This window comes from Panthera tigris, chromosome A2 (assembly GCF_018350195.1).
Source record: "Panthera tigris isolate Pti1 chromosome A2, P.tigris_Pti1_mat1.1, whole genome shotgun sequence".
NCBI lineage: Eukaryota > Metazoa > Chordata > Mammalia > Carnivora > Felidae > Panthera > Panthera tigris.
This window is the reverse complement of record NC_056661.1, coordinates 79,569,591-79,587,024: the sequence shown is the minus strand read 5'-3', so window position 1 is coordinate 79,587,024 and position 17,434 is coordinate 79,569,591. Positions and strand designations below refer to the sequence as shown.

Sequence of the window (17,434 nt, the reverse complement as noted above, 5' to 3'; positions counted from 1 at the left end):
GTTGGTTGGGCATCCAACTTCGGCTCAGGTCATGATCTCACAGTCCGTGAGTTCAAGCCCCGCGTCAGGCTCTGTGCTGACAGCTCAGAGCCTGGAGCCGGTTTCAGATTCTGCGTCTCCCTCTCTCTCTGCCCCTGCCCTGATTGTGTTCTGTCTCTGTCTCAAAAATAAATAAAAACATTAAAAAAAATTTTTTTTTAAATCTTAAAAAAAATAAATTTCTTACTAAATTTTCTTACTAAAATTCATCATGAATAAACACTTCTCAGTTTGCTTTTGCATTTGGTCAACATTCAGAGCCTTAAAATGGCTGTTCTGACACTTTCATTCTGTTTTATATTTACTTTTGGGGAGAGGATGCACTGCCTTCTTCATGCTGCTATGATTGAAAGTTAATTAAGGTTTATGCTTTTAATATTAACTCTGTACATTTAAGTAACATTATTATAATAATTATAAGTCATTCCTGGGGGTGTACCTTTTTTTTATTGGTGTTGTTTTAATTTTTTAAACATTTATGCAGTTTGGAGAACACTGTAGACTTGTGAGAATTCACAATGCACATGTTTTTTTTTCCCACTTTGAAACTAAATGCCATTTCTGAGCAAACACACCTCAACAGGCAGAATCACATATTGTATCTGAATGTTGTAAAGTGAAGAAATTCATTATGAATTTAACTTCTATGAGATTTTTTTCAGTTTATTAAGTTTCCATGAAATAAAAAGTAGTGGAGGATTCTTGAAAAAAAAAGAGTTAATGGGATGAAGTGTTTATCTAAAATGAAATACTCTATAACTTTCAAGCAAAAATCATATGTGCATATAGTCTTTCCAGGAAACATTTGAAAAGTAAGTTGGATTAAAGTCCTATCAGAGGTTGAATGTGGTACATTTGATTAAATGCCTTTTCACTCATTTGTTTCCTGCAAGAGCATTTTATATCCCTAGCATATTGACTTTTGGTTTCTGCATATGATATGCTTTGGCCAATGGAATATGTGGTGACATGCTATATGCTATAGTTGAGCAGAAGTTTTAGATACAGTTTTACAATTTGATGTATCCTTTTATACTTCTGTCCTTATGCCAACAACATATCCTAGATAAGGGCTGCTCCTTCAACCTGGATCTCAGAATGAGAATACAAGCAGACCTGCAGTTATGTCCACTGCCTGGAGCAGAACCTTAGCCAACCAGTAACCATCATGTGGTCTGGGTTAGAAGTAAATGTTTGTGGTTACAAGCCTGTGAGTCTGGATTGCTTCTGCAGCAAAAGCTGACTAATGTAGGCATAAAAAAGTGTCTCTTCAACAAAAGCACTGAATTATCAAAAGTAATATTTTTATATTACTGTAGCAGTAAAAGGAAGCATCTGGATGGGTTGCCTTTACAGTTAAAGGGGTATTTGGGGCTATAGACTTTAAATATATGCTGTGTGGGTTGGGGGGATTCTCAGAAAGACCTAAACTGAGGTTTGAGAGACTCAAGTGATTGCCAAATGGGAGAGACAAGCTTTGTAAATAAAGATGTGTTCAGCAGAGAATCCAAGCAGTGGTTCCAAATATGAGCCCTATATTGAAAGTACAAGGGTAGGTATTCCAAATGGAGGTATCGATTTTCAAACAAGGTGCACGTTGGGTGGGAAACTCCGTGAAGCAGTTTCAGAATTACCAGTAGATAGACTTATTTTTTTTAAAAAATTAGGAAGATCCAATGAGTGCTACATTGAAAGAGAATAGAACATACATACTGAACCAAAAACTTTAATATAATAATTGCTCCATTACAAACTTAAAAAAATCATACCTCAAATGACGATTATGCTTCTATGATATTTTATTCAATATAGGTCACTACTTACCCTCAGAAAGAATTGTTCTGAAAACATCAAGGGTTTACAAAGGTTCACAGAGAGATGGTTCTTCTAGCACAGGGTGTAGAGCACAGCCTATGAGAAAACAACTTATATTCTAAGCTGGGTTCTGGCAAAGTGAAAAGAATTTATAAAAGGAGTGATTCTTACACAGAATCCAATTCAAAGTAGCAGAAAAAGGGGGAGGGGTTGGGGTGCGAAAAAGGAAAAAGGGAAAGTAGGAGAATGACTGATGTTCCTGTTTCCCATTGCTTTCCTTATGTGGAGCTCACATCTCTTTACAAGTGTGTGGACTAAGGTGCGATGAAATCAGAGCCTTGTGATCAATGTGATCTTGATTTGCAGGGGGCATTGAAACACTCAATGCATTTGATTGCCACGGCAGACCTAGTGACTGAGAGGTGTTTCCTGACGTTTGAAAAGCTCTAAAAGAGAACTAAGGGGGGCAGGGGCAGAGGGAAATCCTTGGTCATTGAAAAGAGATTCATTATTAGAATCTTTATATTCTGGAGTGGGATCTGATACTGACCTTGGTAGTAGCCCTAGAAAGTGATTAAATAACAGATTTTAGAAATCATCACTTTCTCCATTTTCCAAGGTCGTAGCAATGACTTACCTGAAAACACTAAGTACCGATTACCAGAAAAAATTATAACAGTTGGATTTCAGAAGGGATTTTCAGTTTCAAATAAAATATCTCCATCATGAATCTGATATCTCTTGTTAGGTCTTGCCTCATTTTTTTCTGCAAGTACTAGGTTTTATCTTTTTTTGCAAAGTCATCCTAGAATAGTCTTTGTAGAACAGAATAGAATTCTACTGTAGAAAGGGACTTTGGAATTCATCTTATATCCTCTCTCCCTCATCATAATTTTAGAGATGAGAAAATGAGGCCCCAAAAGCCTCAGGCTCTCCCAGGTAGGCAGAGGTGGTACCGCGTCTGGAACCTGTCTTTTGCCCCCCAAGGCGTTTACACTTTCTCAAGTCATCACAGATAAATTTTTTTTAAATTTTTTTTTAATGTTTATTTATTTTTGAGACAGGGAGAGACAGAGCATGAACGGGGAAGGGTCAGAGAGAGGGAGACACAGAATCTGAAACAGGCTCCAGGTTCTGAGCTGTCAGCACAGAGCCGGACGTGGGGCTCGAAATCACGGACCGCGAGATCATGACCTGAGCCGAAGTCGGCCGCTCAACCGACTGAGCCACCCAGGCGCCCCAAGTCATCACAGATAAATTTGGGATCAAAACAGTTCATCCTTTAACTTACCCAGGATCCTTTTAGTTGTGTTACACAGTCCAACTATTCTTCTTTTGTTGTTTTCTCTTTTCTGGTCCTAACATTCATTAAGACACAATTTGGGAAAAGAGTGGGTCTCACTACTGACTCTTTGTGGCAGTAAGAGAAAAACATTTTTAACAATGAAGTTTGAGATTTGAATGTTCAGTATGTCTAATTTGAAGCTGTCAGTGACACTGACTTCTACTAGTTATTTAGCACAAATGAATCATGTTATAGTTTGAAAATAGTCTTCTATCAATAGTAACTTCTTAGCATGAATCAGGCTAGTTTTATTATTTCCTCTTCCCCCAAACAGCTTTCCTGGTCACATCCTATTTGATGAATGTAATGAGCTGCCCAGGTACTTAGCTGTCTGAACTCCTAAAGTCTGCATGGTGTCAGACAAAAGTTTAGATTCAGCTTCGGGACAATCTTACACCTGGGGTTTCTGGTTGCAAAGGGCAAGAGCCAGGTTGGGATGAGCAATGGAAGGATTTAGGAAGATGTAGAAGAATAATCTGAATTCACTGATGGCAACTAAGGTGTTTACAGCAGTTCTAGTTCATCCCTAGTTCTGAGAGTCTTGGGAGACCCTGCTCATCCTGGAAATCTGCTGTGGTGCAGGGCAGGATAAAGGTAGGGGAAGGGCCATTGGCAGCATTCGGTTCATCCCTGACTGACCCCTCACCTCAAGGAGCAACAAGTCAGGTTCTCAGGGGAATCCATGGGAGCACTTTAATTCTGCAATACACCAACACCCGTCTCTTCCTAGTTGCTGTTGACAAGGTGGACACCTTGAGTGTGCTTTTTTGGTGTAGTGATTCTGAGCACGAACCTAGAGGCAATTCCAAACCTGGAATAAGAATAGGGCTCTCCTTGGGTATGACTCAAATGGAAAAGCTCTTTGAATCACAACATTTGAATCTGAGTCACTCGCCAGTCTTTTCTCTGTCCTATAAAGGCAATTTAAACACAGGTCTAAACCAGGCTTTTTGATTCTCAGACTTTTCCCTCTCAGCAACCTTCCATCTCAACTACCCCATGGGAGCAGTAAGATCTCTTTTAGGCATTGATTTTAAAGAAAGACCACTTCATACAAGCAGGTTTAGGGGGATTTGAGGGCTTGGGAGAATCACTAGAAATTACTGTCAGTTCATGCTGTAAAGCTATCTCTGCCCCTGGGACACATGGCCTGCCAGATGGCCCCATAAATCTGATTACACTCACCTTCCCTCTTCTTCTTCCATGCTAAAACTCTTCTGATTTTCTGATTTACCAGCAACTTCAGGGGCGTTAAGACAAATGAAACCTAACAGAAGTTCTGACCCTCCACTGCCACCAATGCACTGATGATGCATCATCATGAATTATATTTTTAGAGGCTTGCAAGTGTTATATTGGGCTGGCTCATATTTAGGTCATCGTCCCCACCTCCCCCAAATGCCTCTGATTTCTTAAAGACCTTCTGAGAATCTACAATCATCCTTGCAAGAAATTCTTAGTCACCTAAACCTACTTGCCTTATGCTCCTGTTTTAATTCTGACCTCTTGATTTCCAAAGACCTGTCTAAAGGACCTGGAACTGTAACACTGGAATTTCATGCTTACAGGACAAACTGAATGTAACATTCCAACACTAACCCTTTAGATTCTTTCCCAGTTTCAACAATAGCCCCTTCATCATCTTGTGGATCTTGTATTCCTATTTCTACTCTCTCCCTCTCTCTCTCCACACAATTTCCAATCTTCGGGTTATCAGATGATGGGAATGGTTGGTCTTCATCACTTAGGGTCTGACGTGAATCCTCTTCCAAGTCATAGGTATTTATGTAGCAGAATGCCTTTTGGAGCTTTTCTTCCTTCCTCCCCAACATCCTCTGGCCCCAGTGAACCATTCTAAGCTTCCCTATACATTCCTGGTAGTTTCGTATTCCACCTGGTATCCCCTGTTTCTCATGTTCTTGTAAGGTGGGCATTTTGAGCATAATGGCAAGATACTATCAAGGAGCCTCTATGTTTTTCATCATGGTAAAGTGTGGAAGTGAGTGTAGACTTAAGGGTCAAATTCTAACAGAATTCTCTTCTTTCTGCTCAGAGAATTCAATGGTCACATGGGCCAAAATGGTTTATTACCAATATTGTCAGCTGCTATTGAGCATTCTGGTTTCGTTGCTTTGAGGGTGGTGGGGTGGTGGTGGTGTTTACATGTTTCTTTACATCAGAATCAGCAGAAACCAAGAGTGGCCAATGGAAAAGAAGGAAATGGAGACTGGAAGGCAGGGACTGTTAAAAGAGCAACGGAACGACTGTAAAGGGAAAAAATTAAACTAAGGAAACAGTACAAAGTACAGGTGTAAAACAGCAATGCTACATGAAAATGTAAGGAATTACACTGTGGATAGTTCACAGGAAAATTACTCTGAAAACAACTCTCTGGCTAGCTGGAGCTTTGGGTTGTGAGAGATACCTGGACAATGAAAACAATCGTCCACTGTCTTCACTGTATCCTTAGCACTCAGCGCAGTACCTAGACAGAATAGTTGCCAATGAATATTTGCCTAAGAAATACAACACTAGCCAAAGAACCCAGTGTTTTCAGACAATCTACACGTTTCTGTGACCCAGTCACTTCCATGCCCCGCAGGCTCCATCGATGGCAGGATTTGTGGGGAAAATGACCTGACTTAAAGGAAAGTACAGGGCATCCACTGGCTACAGTTCCGTTGGCTGCATGCTGGGGGGTGGGTAACGCGAAGAGGAAACAAGCTCAGTAGAGCAGCTATGAGACCACCCCTGAATTGTGCCTTTTACATGATTGTCTGCGAGGCTCCTGTCCAACTTCTGTCTCCACCTCGTGGAACACCTGGCAACGGAGGAGTTAGCCAGGGGGCAGTTCTGTGGTTGTAACAGAGAGGCTCTGGGGGGCAGTACGTCTCCTCTTCCTGGCGTCTCTTGCCTGCACCTGCCGCGCGGCCCCTCGCGCCTCCGCAAAGATGCAGAGGTCGAAGCACGTTGCTGTGCGGTGCAGAAATGCTCCCAGAATCAGCCTCCCACGCCCGCTCCCTAACACCAACCGGGATCCTGGGATCGCCTCTAGGATCCCTATGGGTGCTCCCGCTGGCTCCTTAGACTCTCACCCCACGGCCCCCAACTCCAGTCCCGCTTCTCTGGCACACGCCCACCACTCGAGGGGCGTGCTAAAGTGGTGGCAGTCCTCCGCGCCCCGGGGCGGCCGGCGGGGGGAGGGGGCATGGGGCGGAAGGCGGGAAGCGGAGTGGGGGGCGCCCGAGCTCGCGCGCCACACTGCCCCGCGCGGGATTTGCCGCCTTCAGCTGCAGCAGCTGCAGCGGCGGCGGCGGGTAGAGGGGTGGAGGGCGGCGAGGAGGGCTGGAGCCCGGGCCAGGAGGGAGGGAGCGAGGGGGGCCGGGAGGCTGTGCCAGGCGAGCCGGAGGGGTGCTCAGCGCTCCCCCGCCCTCCTTCCGGGAGCGAGGATGCAGACTCTGAAACTGGCGCTGCTGGGCTGAGGCAGAGGCAGGGGAGTTGCAGCGCGCGCGGCTCGGTGAGTGTGTCTCCTGAGCGCGGAGAGGCGGGGGGAGGCGGAGGACGAGGAGGAGGAGGAGGAGGAGGAGGAGGAGGAGGAGGGGGAGAATGCCCGGAGCCGCCGTCGCTGCCGCCGCCGCCGCCGCGATGCTCCCGGCTCAGGAGGCTGCCAAGCTGTACCACACCAACTATGTGCGGAACTCGCGGGCCATCGGCGTGCTGTGGGCCATCTTCACCATCTGCTTTGCCATCGTCAACGTGGTGTGCTTCATCCAGCCCTACTGGATTGGCGACGGCGTGGACACCCCGCAAGCCGGCTATTTCGGGCTCTTCCACTACTGCATCGGCAACGGCTTCTCCCGGGAGCTGACCTGCAGGGGCAGCTTCACGGACTTCTCCACGCTGCCCTCGGGCGCCTTCAAAGCCGCCTCCTTCTTCATCGGCCTCTCCATGATGCTCATCATCGCCTGCATCGTTTGCTTCACCCTCTTCTTCTTCTGCAACACGGCTACGGTGTACAAGATCTGTGCCTGGATGCAGCTCACCTCCGGTGAGTGCGCGCTCACCTCCGCGGAGGCGGGGGGGACCGCGGGGCGCCCGAGCCCGGAGGGGCGGGAGTAGGAGGGGCGGGGGCCGTGCGCGCCGCGGGGTGCCGAGCAACTTAATCCGCCCGGGCGTGGGGGGGTGGGGTGGGGGCGGGAGCCCTGGGCGGCCGGAACCCCCGGGGTTCCCCAGCCCGGCACCCGCGCGTTGTCCCGGGCTTTCCAGAACCTCCCCAGCGCGGGGGACGCCGCCCAGGGGGACGCGCCGGAGGAAGGGCGGTTGCTGGGCCGAGTCTGCTCGTAAATGGAGGTGGGGAGAAGGGGCCGGCCGCTTAGGGCGCGAGCTGAGGGACTAAGGAGGGAACTGACCCAGCCTGGCGAAAAGCGGATTTGGAGAGGTTGTAGTGGAAGGAGAGTCAGCCTGCCCTGTCCCTCTGTGGGACTGTTTCTGTCATTGCTTCAAGAGGGGGTGGTGCTGGAGTGAAACTGTTTCACTCTGTCCCGGGCAGTTACAAAAATTTTATCATCCATCTGGAAATGAGTAGATGCTAATCCTGTTGTGGTTTTCACCCTTTTAAGAAAAATGTAGCTTAGCATGCTCCTTTCAGCAATTCCCCAAATGTTAATGTCAAGTCTTCAGTTTGCTTCCTTGTTGGCAAAGGTCCTTACGTTAAATCCTTAAGCAGAGATCTTGAGGGAATCAAGATTTCTCGAGATCTCATTTTGGGGAAGTGGCTTTAGGGAGATGGGCTGAGAGGAAAACCTGTTCCATTAGTATTTCTGATCGCTTTTGCCTGTGGTTGATAGAATGTTTCTAGCTAGAGGACATGGAAGTACTTTTTCTGAGCATTAAAGTTACTTTTAACCCAGAAAGGATAGGGGTGCGTTTCCCGGTGGCTTTGGAGAATCGTGAAACAAAACTGACTCCTTTCTCTCCTTCCTGTAATGCGGATTCCCACTCTGGTAGCCACCTTGGATGCCCTGCCTTATAAAGGCACCCTCCAACACTTGACACCCTCCTGTTCCAACATGGTTGGGTCCTTTTAATTTTATGGGTGATCTGGTTGTGCAAGCATATAGGATATTTCAGGCAGTCAAATGGTTTCATTTGTGTTTGGTCTTATTGTTTTCATTCTTTAAGGCTTATGTTACCTTTAGGATTTTGTACTTACTCTTATGTTTGGGGAGGTTTTTTGGGGAGTAGGGACTTGATCCCCGAGTTTACCAGGATGATGAAGCCCTTAGAGGTGCTGGACAAGAACATGAAGGTTCATGACCTTGTATTGCTGGTTGGCATAAGAGAAACTTGTGGGAGCCTAAACTTGTGTTATGAAGTATTTGCTATGTATGAAGTGCCTGTCTCAGCTGATTTTGATTTGCCATGTTATGGGAACATGTGCAGGTGAAAGGCAAGAAAAGAGCCTTGGGAGAGAACCACCGCCCCCAAACCATTATCCTCCTGAAATGCTCCAAGCACCCCACAGACGCTCTCTGTTTTTATATATAATGTTAACTTTTGTGGCCATCTCAAGAGCAGACTAACTTTCAGATTTGGAATAAAGTCATGTATTATAGTTGTTCTTGACATTTGGCTCTGGTTTGACTTTGACGACAAGAGGACACTGAGGATGCAGCTGTTTTTTAGAAAAGGAATTGACCCTGCACAGCTAATTTTAATTTTTCTAAGTTAAATGACCTATTTAGACTGGTGATTCAAAGTAGATTGTTTTTCGAAGGTCTCAAAGTAATTTGCGGGTGATTTCTCAGCAACGTATTCTTAAATATTTTATTTTTATGAGTTTCCATACTCTGAACCCAAGCTGTTCTCTTTTTGTCTTATTTTAAAAAGGAAAGAAAACATCTTTGGGAAAGAATTGCCAGCTTTGAAGTTAATACGACTGCAACTATTATGGTGTTTTTTTTTCTTTCCTTTTCCTGGAATAGAGCAGAGAGTAATCATTCTGGGGTAGTAAAATATGATGTCATGTTTTCAGAAATTTGACATAAATACACGATCCTGTTTCCAATATGTCACCATAAAATGTGATGATGGCCTTTGTGCTAATGAAGATATTTGGGCATTTACTTCATTTTTGAAGGAGTCCAGGACTTTAGGTTGTAGGCATACTTTTTAAAACCTTTCTTCGCAATTTATTTGGTATTTTATTCCTAGATAAACCACAGAAAGACGTAATTTTGTTTATTTATGAAATATATTAATTAAGGGAGAATGGATTATGACGATGGGGTAGTTAAGAATAAAAATGAGTTATGTTCACAGATTTTTAAGGAGTGGGATATAGAAGATATTTTTGAAGAATGTCACATTTAGGAGCCCCTGACTGGCTCAGTCAGTAGAGCATGCAGCTCTTGACCTCTGGGGTGTGAGTTCGAGCCCTACGTTGGGCGTAGAGCCTACTTAATAATTAATTAAAGAAGCATTTAAAAAAAGATGTCACATGTAGTGGTTTTCTTTTTTGAAGTCTCACGACACTAACAAGAAATTTAGCATAACATAAGTTATTCTCAAAGTTTAGGTTCTAACCTTTAGACTGTTCCCCTCTCATGTTCTGCCTTCTCATGCTTATAATTTAACTGTACCTAGGCTAATCCCAAGTGTAATTTGCAAGCTATGACAGATGAGACTTAATGTGCTATTTGCTTATTAGAGACTGTTTAACCCTCATTGGAAGTCAAGCGACTAACTTGTGTTTTCAGGTATCTAAGCATTTTCACGTAGTAACATCATAAATCAGAGCCAAGTAGAACATAAAATCCCATATGAAATGATAAGAAGGTGAGGAAGCAGGAGACTTTCTTGGGGGCAATACAACATCAAGAGTTATCCTTATTATGATTCTGAGCAAGGAACTAGAAAAAGTACTTAATTTATTGGACCTGAAAATGATGTTGGTCTTCTACCTAGATATGCGAAGCACATATAATTAATGGTGCTATTATGAACTCCTTGCTCTGTCCCTCTTGCTCTCCCCTGTAAATCATTATTAACCTCAGTAGAGTGAAGTTGCCGAATTAGGAGCTAGTTATGTCACACTACTTCTGGATGTAATCCTATACTTATGGACCATGTCTAATATAAAGACTGAAGACATAAAAATAATACATAGAATAAGTAACAGCAATCAGAGATGCAACGTTTTCCTGATTTACAGAGAGACAACTTCTTGGGAAGAAAAGAGACTTTTATTCTTTCTGTATGATTTCTCTCACACTAACTGGTCAAGTAGGTAATAAAGTCCAGATTTTTTTTTTTTTTTTTTTTTTTTTAATCAGGATGGAAAGAGAATGTTGTTGCTCTGGGAACTTGATTCTCTGCTTCCATGTTCTTGCTCTTTAAAATCAGTGTGTCCGTCTGTTTCCAAGTCTATTAATAGCCAAGTCTCATAAGGGTGTTGTTTTGTTTATTTGTTTTATTGACTGTAAGCCATGTCTGGAATTGTTTCCAGAAGCCCAAGTGTTAACTGTTATAGGCCAAAGAAATCTTTTCTTTTTCTAATAAGCTAAAGCATTAAGGGGTGCCTGGCTGGCTTAGTCAGTTGAGCACATGCCTCTTGATCTTGAGGTTGTAAGTTCAAGTCCCACATTGGATGTAGAGATTACTTAAAAATAAAAAATAAGCTAGGGGTGCCTGGGTGGTTCAGTTGGTTGAGGGTCGGACTTTGGCTCAGGTCATGATCTCACGGTTTGTGAGTTTAAGCCCCACATCAGGCTCTGTGCTGACAATGTGGAGCCTGCTTGGGATTCTCTCCCTCTCCTCTCTCTCTCTCTGCCCCTTCCCGGCTTGTGCTTTCTCTCTGTCTCTCAAAACAAATGAATAAACTTAAAAAAAATATGCTAAAGCATTAAAGTAAAATTTATGGTTTTTTAGACATCCACCATGGACTTCTTGGTGACAAGCAGCAGATGAAGGGAACTGCTTTCATCTATGAAGTAGGGCCCCAGCTCCAGGTTGGATTTCTTTATTCAGGAGAGATCAGTTTGGGAGAAGGGATCGCATTTGCCACATCCTCACCTCTTGTCGTTTGGAGTGTACCAACAAGAAGCACCACCAAGATGGCGAGGCTGTATGGCAAGGGTTACGGGCTGAATTGCTTAGTCACTTTCCCCTGCTTCCCTGCCTTAGTTTTTCTCAGCTCTTTTTAGCCAACTTCCTTTCTTAAATTTTATAACTTTGTTGTTTAGGTGAGAAGAGAATCATCAGAGGTAATCACTGCATTTCTTAGCCTGTAAGAAGAGCTTTTGCAATATTGTATGATACTGTCTCAGGGCACCTTGCTCTTATCTATCTTATCAACATTTGAGATGATAGAGGTGTTTGTGCATTTGTTTAACGTCTGTCTTCTCCAGTACATGGAAATTTCCATAAAGCCGCGTCTGTTTTTCTTCATGTTGCATAAAGGTCAAGATCTGGACACTGGAGTGAAAAGATGTGGGTTTCAAACCTGGCTCTGACCCTCACTGACTGTATGACCGAGGGAATGAATTTCTCTGTATTTCAGTTGCTCATCTGCAAAGTGGGCATGTACTTGTGCTCACCTCAGGCGATTGGTGCAAGGATTGAAGAGCTAATGTGTACCCTGGGAACAGTGCCTGGTGCACAGGACGCAAGTGCTGTCTGAGTGTTAGGTATGGTTACTGTTCTTGTGTTCTTACTGCTGTGCCTTGACACACAGTAGTATGTGCATGTCATGTACTGAATAGTATTCAATCAATTGTTCGTGAATAGAAAAATGAATGATTAATAGGGTAAAGAATGAAAAGGGGAGATTTAAAATTTCCCACATGCCCTGTTGAGAAGCGAATGTCGTATATTCTTTGAAGCCACGATGCTCATCTTTCTCATTGGTTTGTAGCAGTAATTGCACTAAAGGATCTCTTCCGCCATTCTTTGACAGCAGTGATTGTGACTTGCAGCCTAATTCATGATGAACTTACTCCCAAATGGGGGTCTTTTCTGATGCAAGGGTCATGATCTTTATTACAACCATAGGACATCGTCAATTATATCTTAGGGTTCAGCAAGTTTTTCCTTTTCCTCATTTGATTTCTCACGAAAAAAATCATTCAAAAGGAGGTTCTATGGAAGAATCACAAGATCAGGCTTTCATGGGAGCAGGGACCCTGTTCTATATTGAATTTGCTTCCATACCTTCAGGAGCAATCCAGACAGGAGAGGATGTGTCTTGCACACTTTCCCTTTATCTGTCTGGGCGTCATTGCAGATGTGTTCTTGGACCTGCCAGGGATCCTGCCAGATCTGCTCAGACGGGTGGCGGAGCTGTGATGCAGGTCTCGGAAGAGGAGACAAGGCTAGGACTTACAGGCCCTCAGGACCTTCACCAATTCTTACCCTTGGGCTGATGCTGGGCCTATGAGGAAGTGACATCCTGCCTCATAGAGCTGTTAATCCATCCTAAGTTCAGAGTTACGGAATGACCTTAAAGAGGGGTTTTTCTTCTTCCAGGGCATTCCACACACTTGCCCAGATGCAGAGGGAAGGGGGTGTACAACTGGTGACGGCAGTTTTCATTTTCTAACACTATGCTCCACCTATAAGAATTTTCTATTTGCTAAGTCACACTTGTAAGAAAGTGATTTAAAATGAGAATTCAGAAACTGTTTTCTTTCTTTCTTTTTTTTTTTTTTTGCTCTTATGCAGCATGACAAGGGATGTGACAGTTGAAGAGATGTTGAAAAATATATTAATGTGAATGTCAAAACAAATGATTTTTATAACAGTGGGATTTTAAGTGAACATCTGTGAAAAATAACAGACCCCATATAGCCCATGCAGTATATCATTAGGTGTTTTTTGTCTTGGTGCAAGGCTGCGCATTTAACAGCTTTTTTTTTTTTTCATTTTAAAAATGCTAACAAGGTGCTTATATACTTCTATTCAGCAATAGATAAATAAATATATACTTAACCAGAATGTGGTATCAGATGCTTACCCATGAAAACAATTATTTAGTGATAAGTGCTTATGTTTGGTATGATATTGTGATAAGAGAATCCAGATGGCCAGGCCGGTATATTGCATTTTATGTACATACCTTAGGAATCTTTCAAAGTGAATAAAATTTTAAATGAGGAAAAGCAGAGGGGTGCCTGGATCGTTCAGTCGGTTAACCATCCAAGTTCGGCTCTGGTCATGATCTCACTGTTCATGAGTTCGAGCCCCACTTCGGGCTCTGGTGACAGCCTGGAGCCTGGAGCCTGCTTAGGATTCTGTGTCTCCCTCTCTCTCTCTGCCCCTCCCCCGCTCACACTCTGTGTCTCTCTTTCTGTCTCAAAAATAAATAAACATTAAAAGAATTAAGAAAAGAAGCGAGCAGAGCACATAACTGTAGGTGGAGTGTGTGGTTCAGTGCACCTCTGTGTATGGTGTGAGGCTATAGGGTGAGGAGGAGACAGAACCTCAGGTCACACTGGTGAGAAGCAAAGAGCAGACTCCCTGAGAGAATTCTAATTTGGGGGGCTTAATGACATGACAACTGGGAGAGTTTTAAAGTGTAATTTCCATAATGTAGTTGAACTTTGGGGGTCAGCACCAGCTTTAATTAATGTGATTTTTTCTTATAATGAGTCAACTGGAATTTTTATTTGATATGAGGAAAGACCAAGGAGCTGACCTTTATTCTTAATAATAACAAGAAGATATTAATAATGACAGAAAGTAAGAGGCTGGTTCATATAGCCAGTAGTAGGTAAGTTACTTGATGGCTTAAACGTAAAACTGTTATGAAAAGTCATTGGGGCATTTCAAAAAAGAAATAAAATGACCTCTGCCAGCATTCTTAATGTCCACATAATTAATATTATGCATCTCTCAAATGATGGTTATGATTCTATGATGTGCTTATTGCACAGGGTCAGAGTGTCATTTCTTAGTTTACCCTGTCCTAACTGTAATCTTGAACACATTTCTCATGTCCTCTGCGAAAATGAAATAGACAAATGAGTGGTTTGCAAGAGAAAGATCATTTTTTGACCACCATAGACGTGAACCCTACCTAACTACTACTGCACAGAATGAACGAAGAAAGTAGCCCTTTCTGAAATAGTGTTGCTGACACGAGATCGCCATAATGGGTCTCGCATACCAGGATTCTGATATCTTTCCAACACTCATGCAACCAGATGTGCAGTGCGGTAGGGGCTGTGTCTGCTGAATAGGTGAAAGGATCCTAAGTGATAGGCTGAGTGAAATTAGTCTAATTGCATGAAATTTTGAGATTATGACTCATCAATGGAAGGGCTAGTGGCAGAGTAGTGAAAGTTAGTGAAAGGAGTGGTAAGTGATTGCAGATCAGAAAAGAGGCCTTAGCTCAGAAATGGACAGACAGAACTTAACTAATTGAGAGAGTTCTCCTCTTTCTTTGTCCGATTAGAAAACAACGGCACATAGGAGTGTGAAGGGAACTCAGCCCTAGCTTTGGTATGGCATGCATCATAGACCCATTTCCTTAAGTGTCTGGAGACACCTTGTGGAAATAGTCTCGGGGGCAGGGTGCTCTACACCTCCCCTCCATTTTTAATGTTTATTTATTTTGAGAGAGAAGGAGAATGCATGCATGTGTGGGTGCACACATGCAAGTAGGGGAGGGGCAGAGAGACAGGAGAGAGAATTCCAAGCAGTTTCTGCATGGTTGGTGCAGAGCCTGCCATGGGGTTCAGTCCCCCAAACTGTGAGATCATGACTGGAACTGAAATCAAGAACTGGATGCTTACGTGTCTGAGCCACCCGGGTGCCCCCATTTTTTGGTTTTAATGAAGATCAAGAGTGAGGTTGCAAAAAATCAAAATGAGAAGTATTATCCTTGACAGAAGGCTCAGTATTTTAAAAAATAGGCAAATAGATCCAGCTGTGGAGAATGACAGGGACATTGAAGAGTGACACCGATAAATGAAATATGAATAGAAAAGACAAGAAGAAATTCAAGGTTGCAAAGCCTGTGGAATTTCAGAACATCAAAAGCCTGTTGGAGTTGATATCATCAATGCTTAAAAATATATTGGCATAGGAAGAGCAGAAGGCTGGAATATGCATTACCTTGCAAAGCTGTGTGCCAATCTCAGTTCCCAAGAAGGAAAGATTAAGGCTCTGTTGTACACCCCCCTACTACTCAGGGGTTATAATAGATTCTAATATCCATCTATTCAAAGAGAGAGATGATCAAACTTCCTGTATGGCAGATGAAAATATAGAGGACTAAAATAAGCCAACCAAAGAAAGAAAAAGTCATTGTGAAATTTGATAAATAGAATTCCTGTAGTTTCTCTTTGAAAATCTAGTTACAGATTGTGAAGCTAAATTGATTCCTATAATGTTTTTTTTAATTTTTAATTTTTTTTAACGTTTAATCATTTTTTGATAGAGACAGTGTGAGTGGGGAGGGTCAGAGAGAAAGGGAGACAGAAAATCTGAAGCAGGCTCTAGGCTCTGAACTGACAGCACAAAGCCTGACACAGGGCTCGAACTCATGGACCGTGAGATGATGACCTGAGCCGAAGTCGGACACTTAACTGACTGAGCCACCCAGGCGCCCCGACTTTTTATTTAAAAAAAATTTTAAAGTATGCTCCACACCCAGCGTGGAGCCAGTGTGGGGCTTGAACTCATGTCCCTGATATCAAGACCTGAGCTGAGATCAAAAGTCAGAAGCTTAACTGACTGAGCCACCCAGGTGCCCCTCTATAATGCCTTTCATAGGGAAAGGGAACCTATCCTAACTGTGGAGTATTTAGGATAAATATATTTACAGAACACATTAGGAATGGGTAGTTAGTGCACACTAGATTAATTAAATTTAAGATACAGATGATTAAAAACCATCAATATTGTAGATCTATAATGCCAAATATTAGTTAACTGAATATCTACCTTTTAACCAGTTACCTGGACAAGATGTAGCACTGAATAGTTGGCATTTCTTAGAAACCTTCATAGAGAAAGGCTGTACTGTAGTGTTTTACAAACTATGGTTGGTGACCCTTTGATGGGTCATGACATCAATTGAGCAGATCATGATCAGCATTAAAGCTTGGATTAAAACCACAGGAAATATGAATATAATGCAGATAGTAAGGGTTTCATGAAACCTTTATTTCTTAAAATATTTATATATGTATATGTGGACTAGATTACAACATATAACGTATTGCTTACTGTGGGGTGTAGTCACTATTCTAGAGAGAAGATGAAAGTGTGAATTTAGAAAAAAGAATTACCTCTTCTTTGGAAATTTGTGAAAGTTTTGTGCCAATTCATAGGTAATTTTGTATTACAGGGTAGATGTAGATTTGATAAAATATACTTAACCTAAGTATATTTGAGACTTTTTTTTCTTTCTTTCTTCCATTAATGACTTTGATCGCTAATGTCTCCTTATTAACTTGTGGGTGGATTGAAAATAAGAATTATTTTTCCAGCTGTGATTTGATTTCATTCATGCGATGCAAAATGACATGGTCCACCTCTGAGCAACAATCTCTCTAAGCAAACATTTAAACAAATGTACTTAACCCAGGGCCAAATGGATATAGACTCAAAGGCTTTTAACAGTTGGAAGGATATTAATAACTATTTAGCAGTCTCTTCATTTTCTAGGTAAAGAAACAGTAATGGAAAACACTAAACTATTGAGCAGCTACCATTTTCAAACATCTTTAGTGTACAGTTCACAGCAATTCTACAAGGTTAGTGGTATTATACCCATTTTGCGGATGAAGAAATTGAGGCTTAAAAAGTTGTTCGAGGTCTCATGCCAGTAAGTGGTTTGAGCCAAAAATCAGACTTTCCCCCTTCCCTGAAGAATGTTGCCTCTGAGTCTGAGAGAAATTAAGAGTCTTCCCAAAATTACACAGTGGTGGAATTGAGAGTAACACATAGGATTCCCAGGGCAGTTCTGTTTCTACTTTCTCTTGCCTCCCAACTTGATGTGCATTTGCTTCAGTGTGCATTTTCGCCATGCTGTATCAAGGGAAGGAGCTGGTATTTACAAGGAAAATCATTGCCAAATGTTTACCAGACTTCTCCCTTCAAGCCTGCTTAGGAGTGGGAGGTATTCCTCATTCCGTCCTTTTTGTTTCCCTAACCTAGAGCTGGGGTGGTCCTTTGCCGGTTGTACCTCTGATCTCATTGCTACTATTCTTAGAGTGAATTCCTATAGGC

The 17,434-nt window shown here is 42.7% G+C and overlaps 1 protein-coding gene across 1 annotated transcript in view; it reads left to right on the top strand.

Annotated features, from left to right (window-relative positions):
* Nucleotides 1-6,805: 6,805 nt before the first annotated feature.
* Nucleotides 6,806-17,434, top strand: part of LHFPL3 (LHFPL tetraspan subfamily member 3) — a 580,464-nt gene continuing 569,835 nt past the window's right edge. Inside the window, exon 1 of the mRNA XM_042964860.1 lies at nucleotides 6,806-7,247. Coding sequence (XP_042820794.1) covers nucleotides 6,806-7,247 — 442 coding nt within the window. The remainder of the gene's footprint in view (nucleotides 7,248-17,434) is intronic.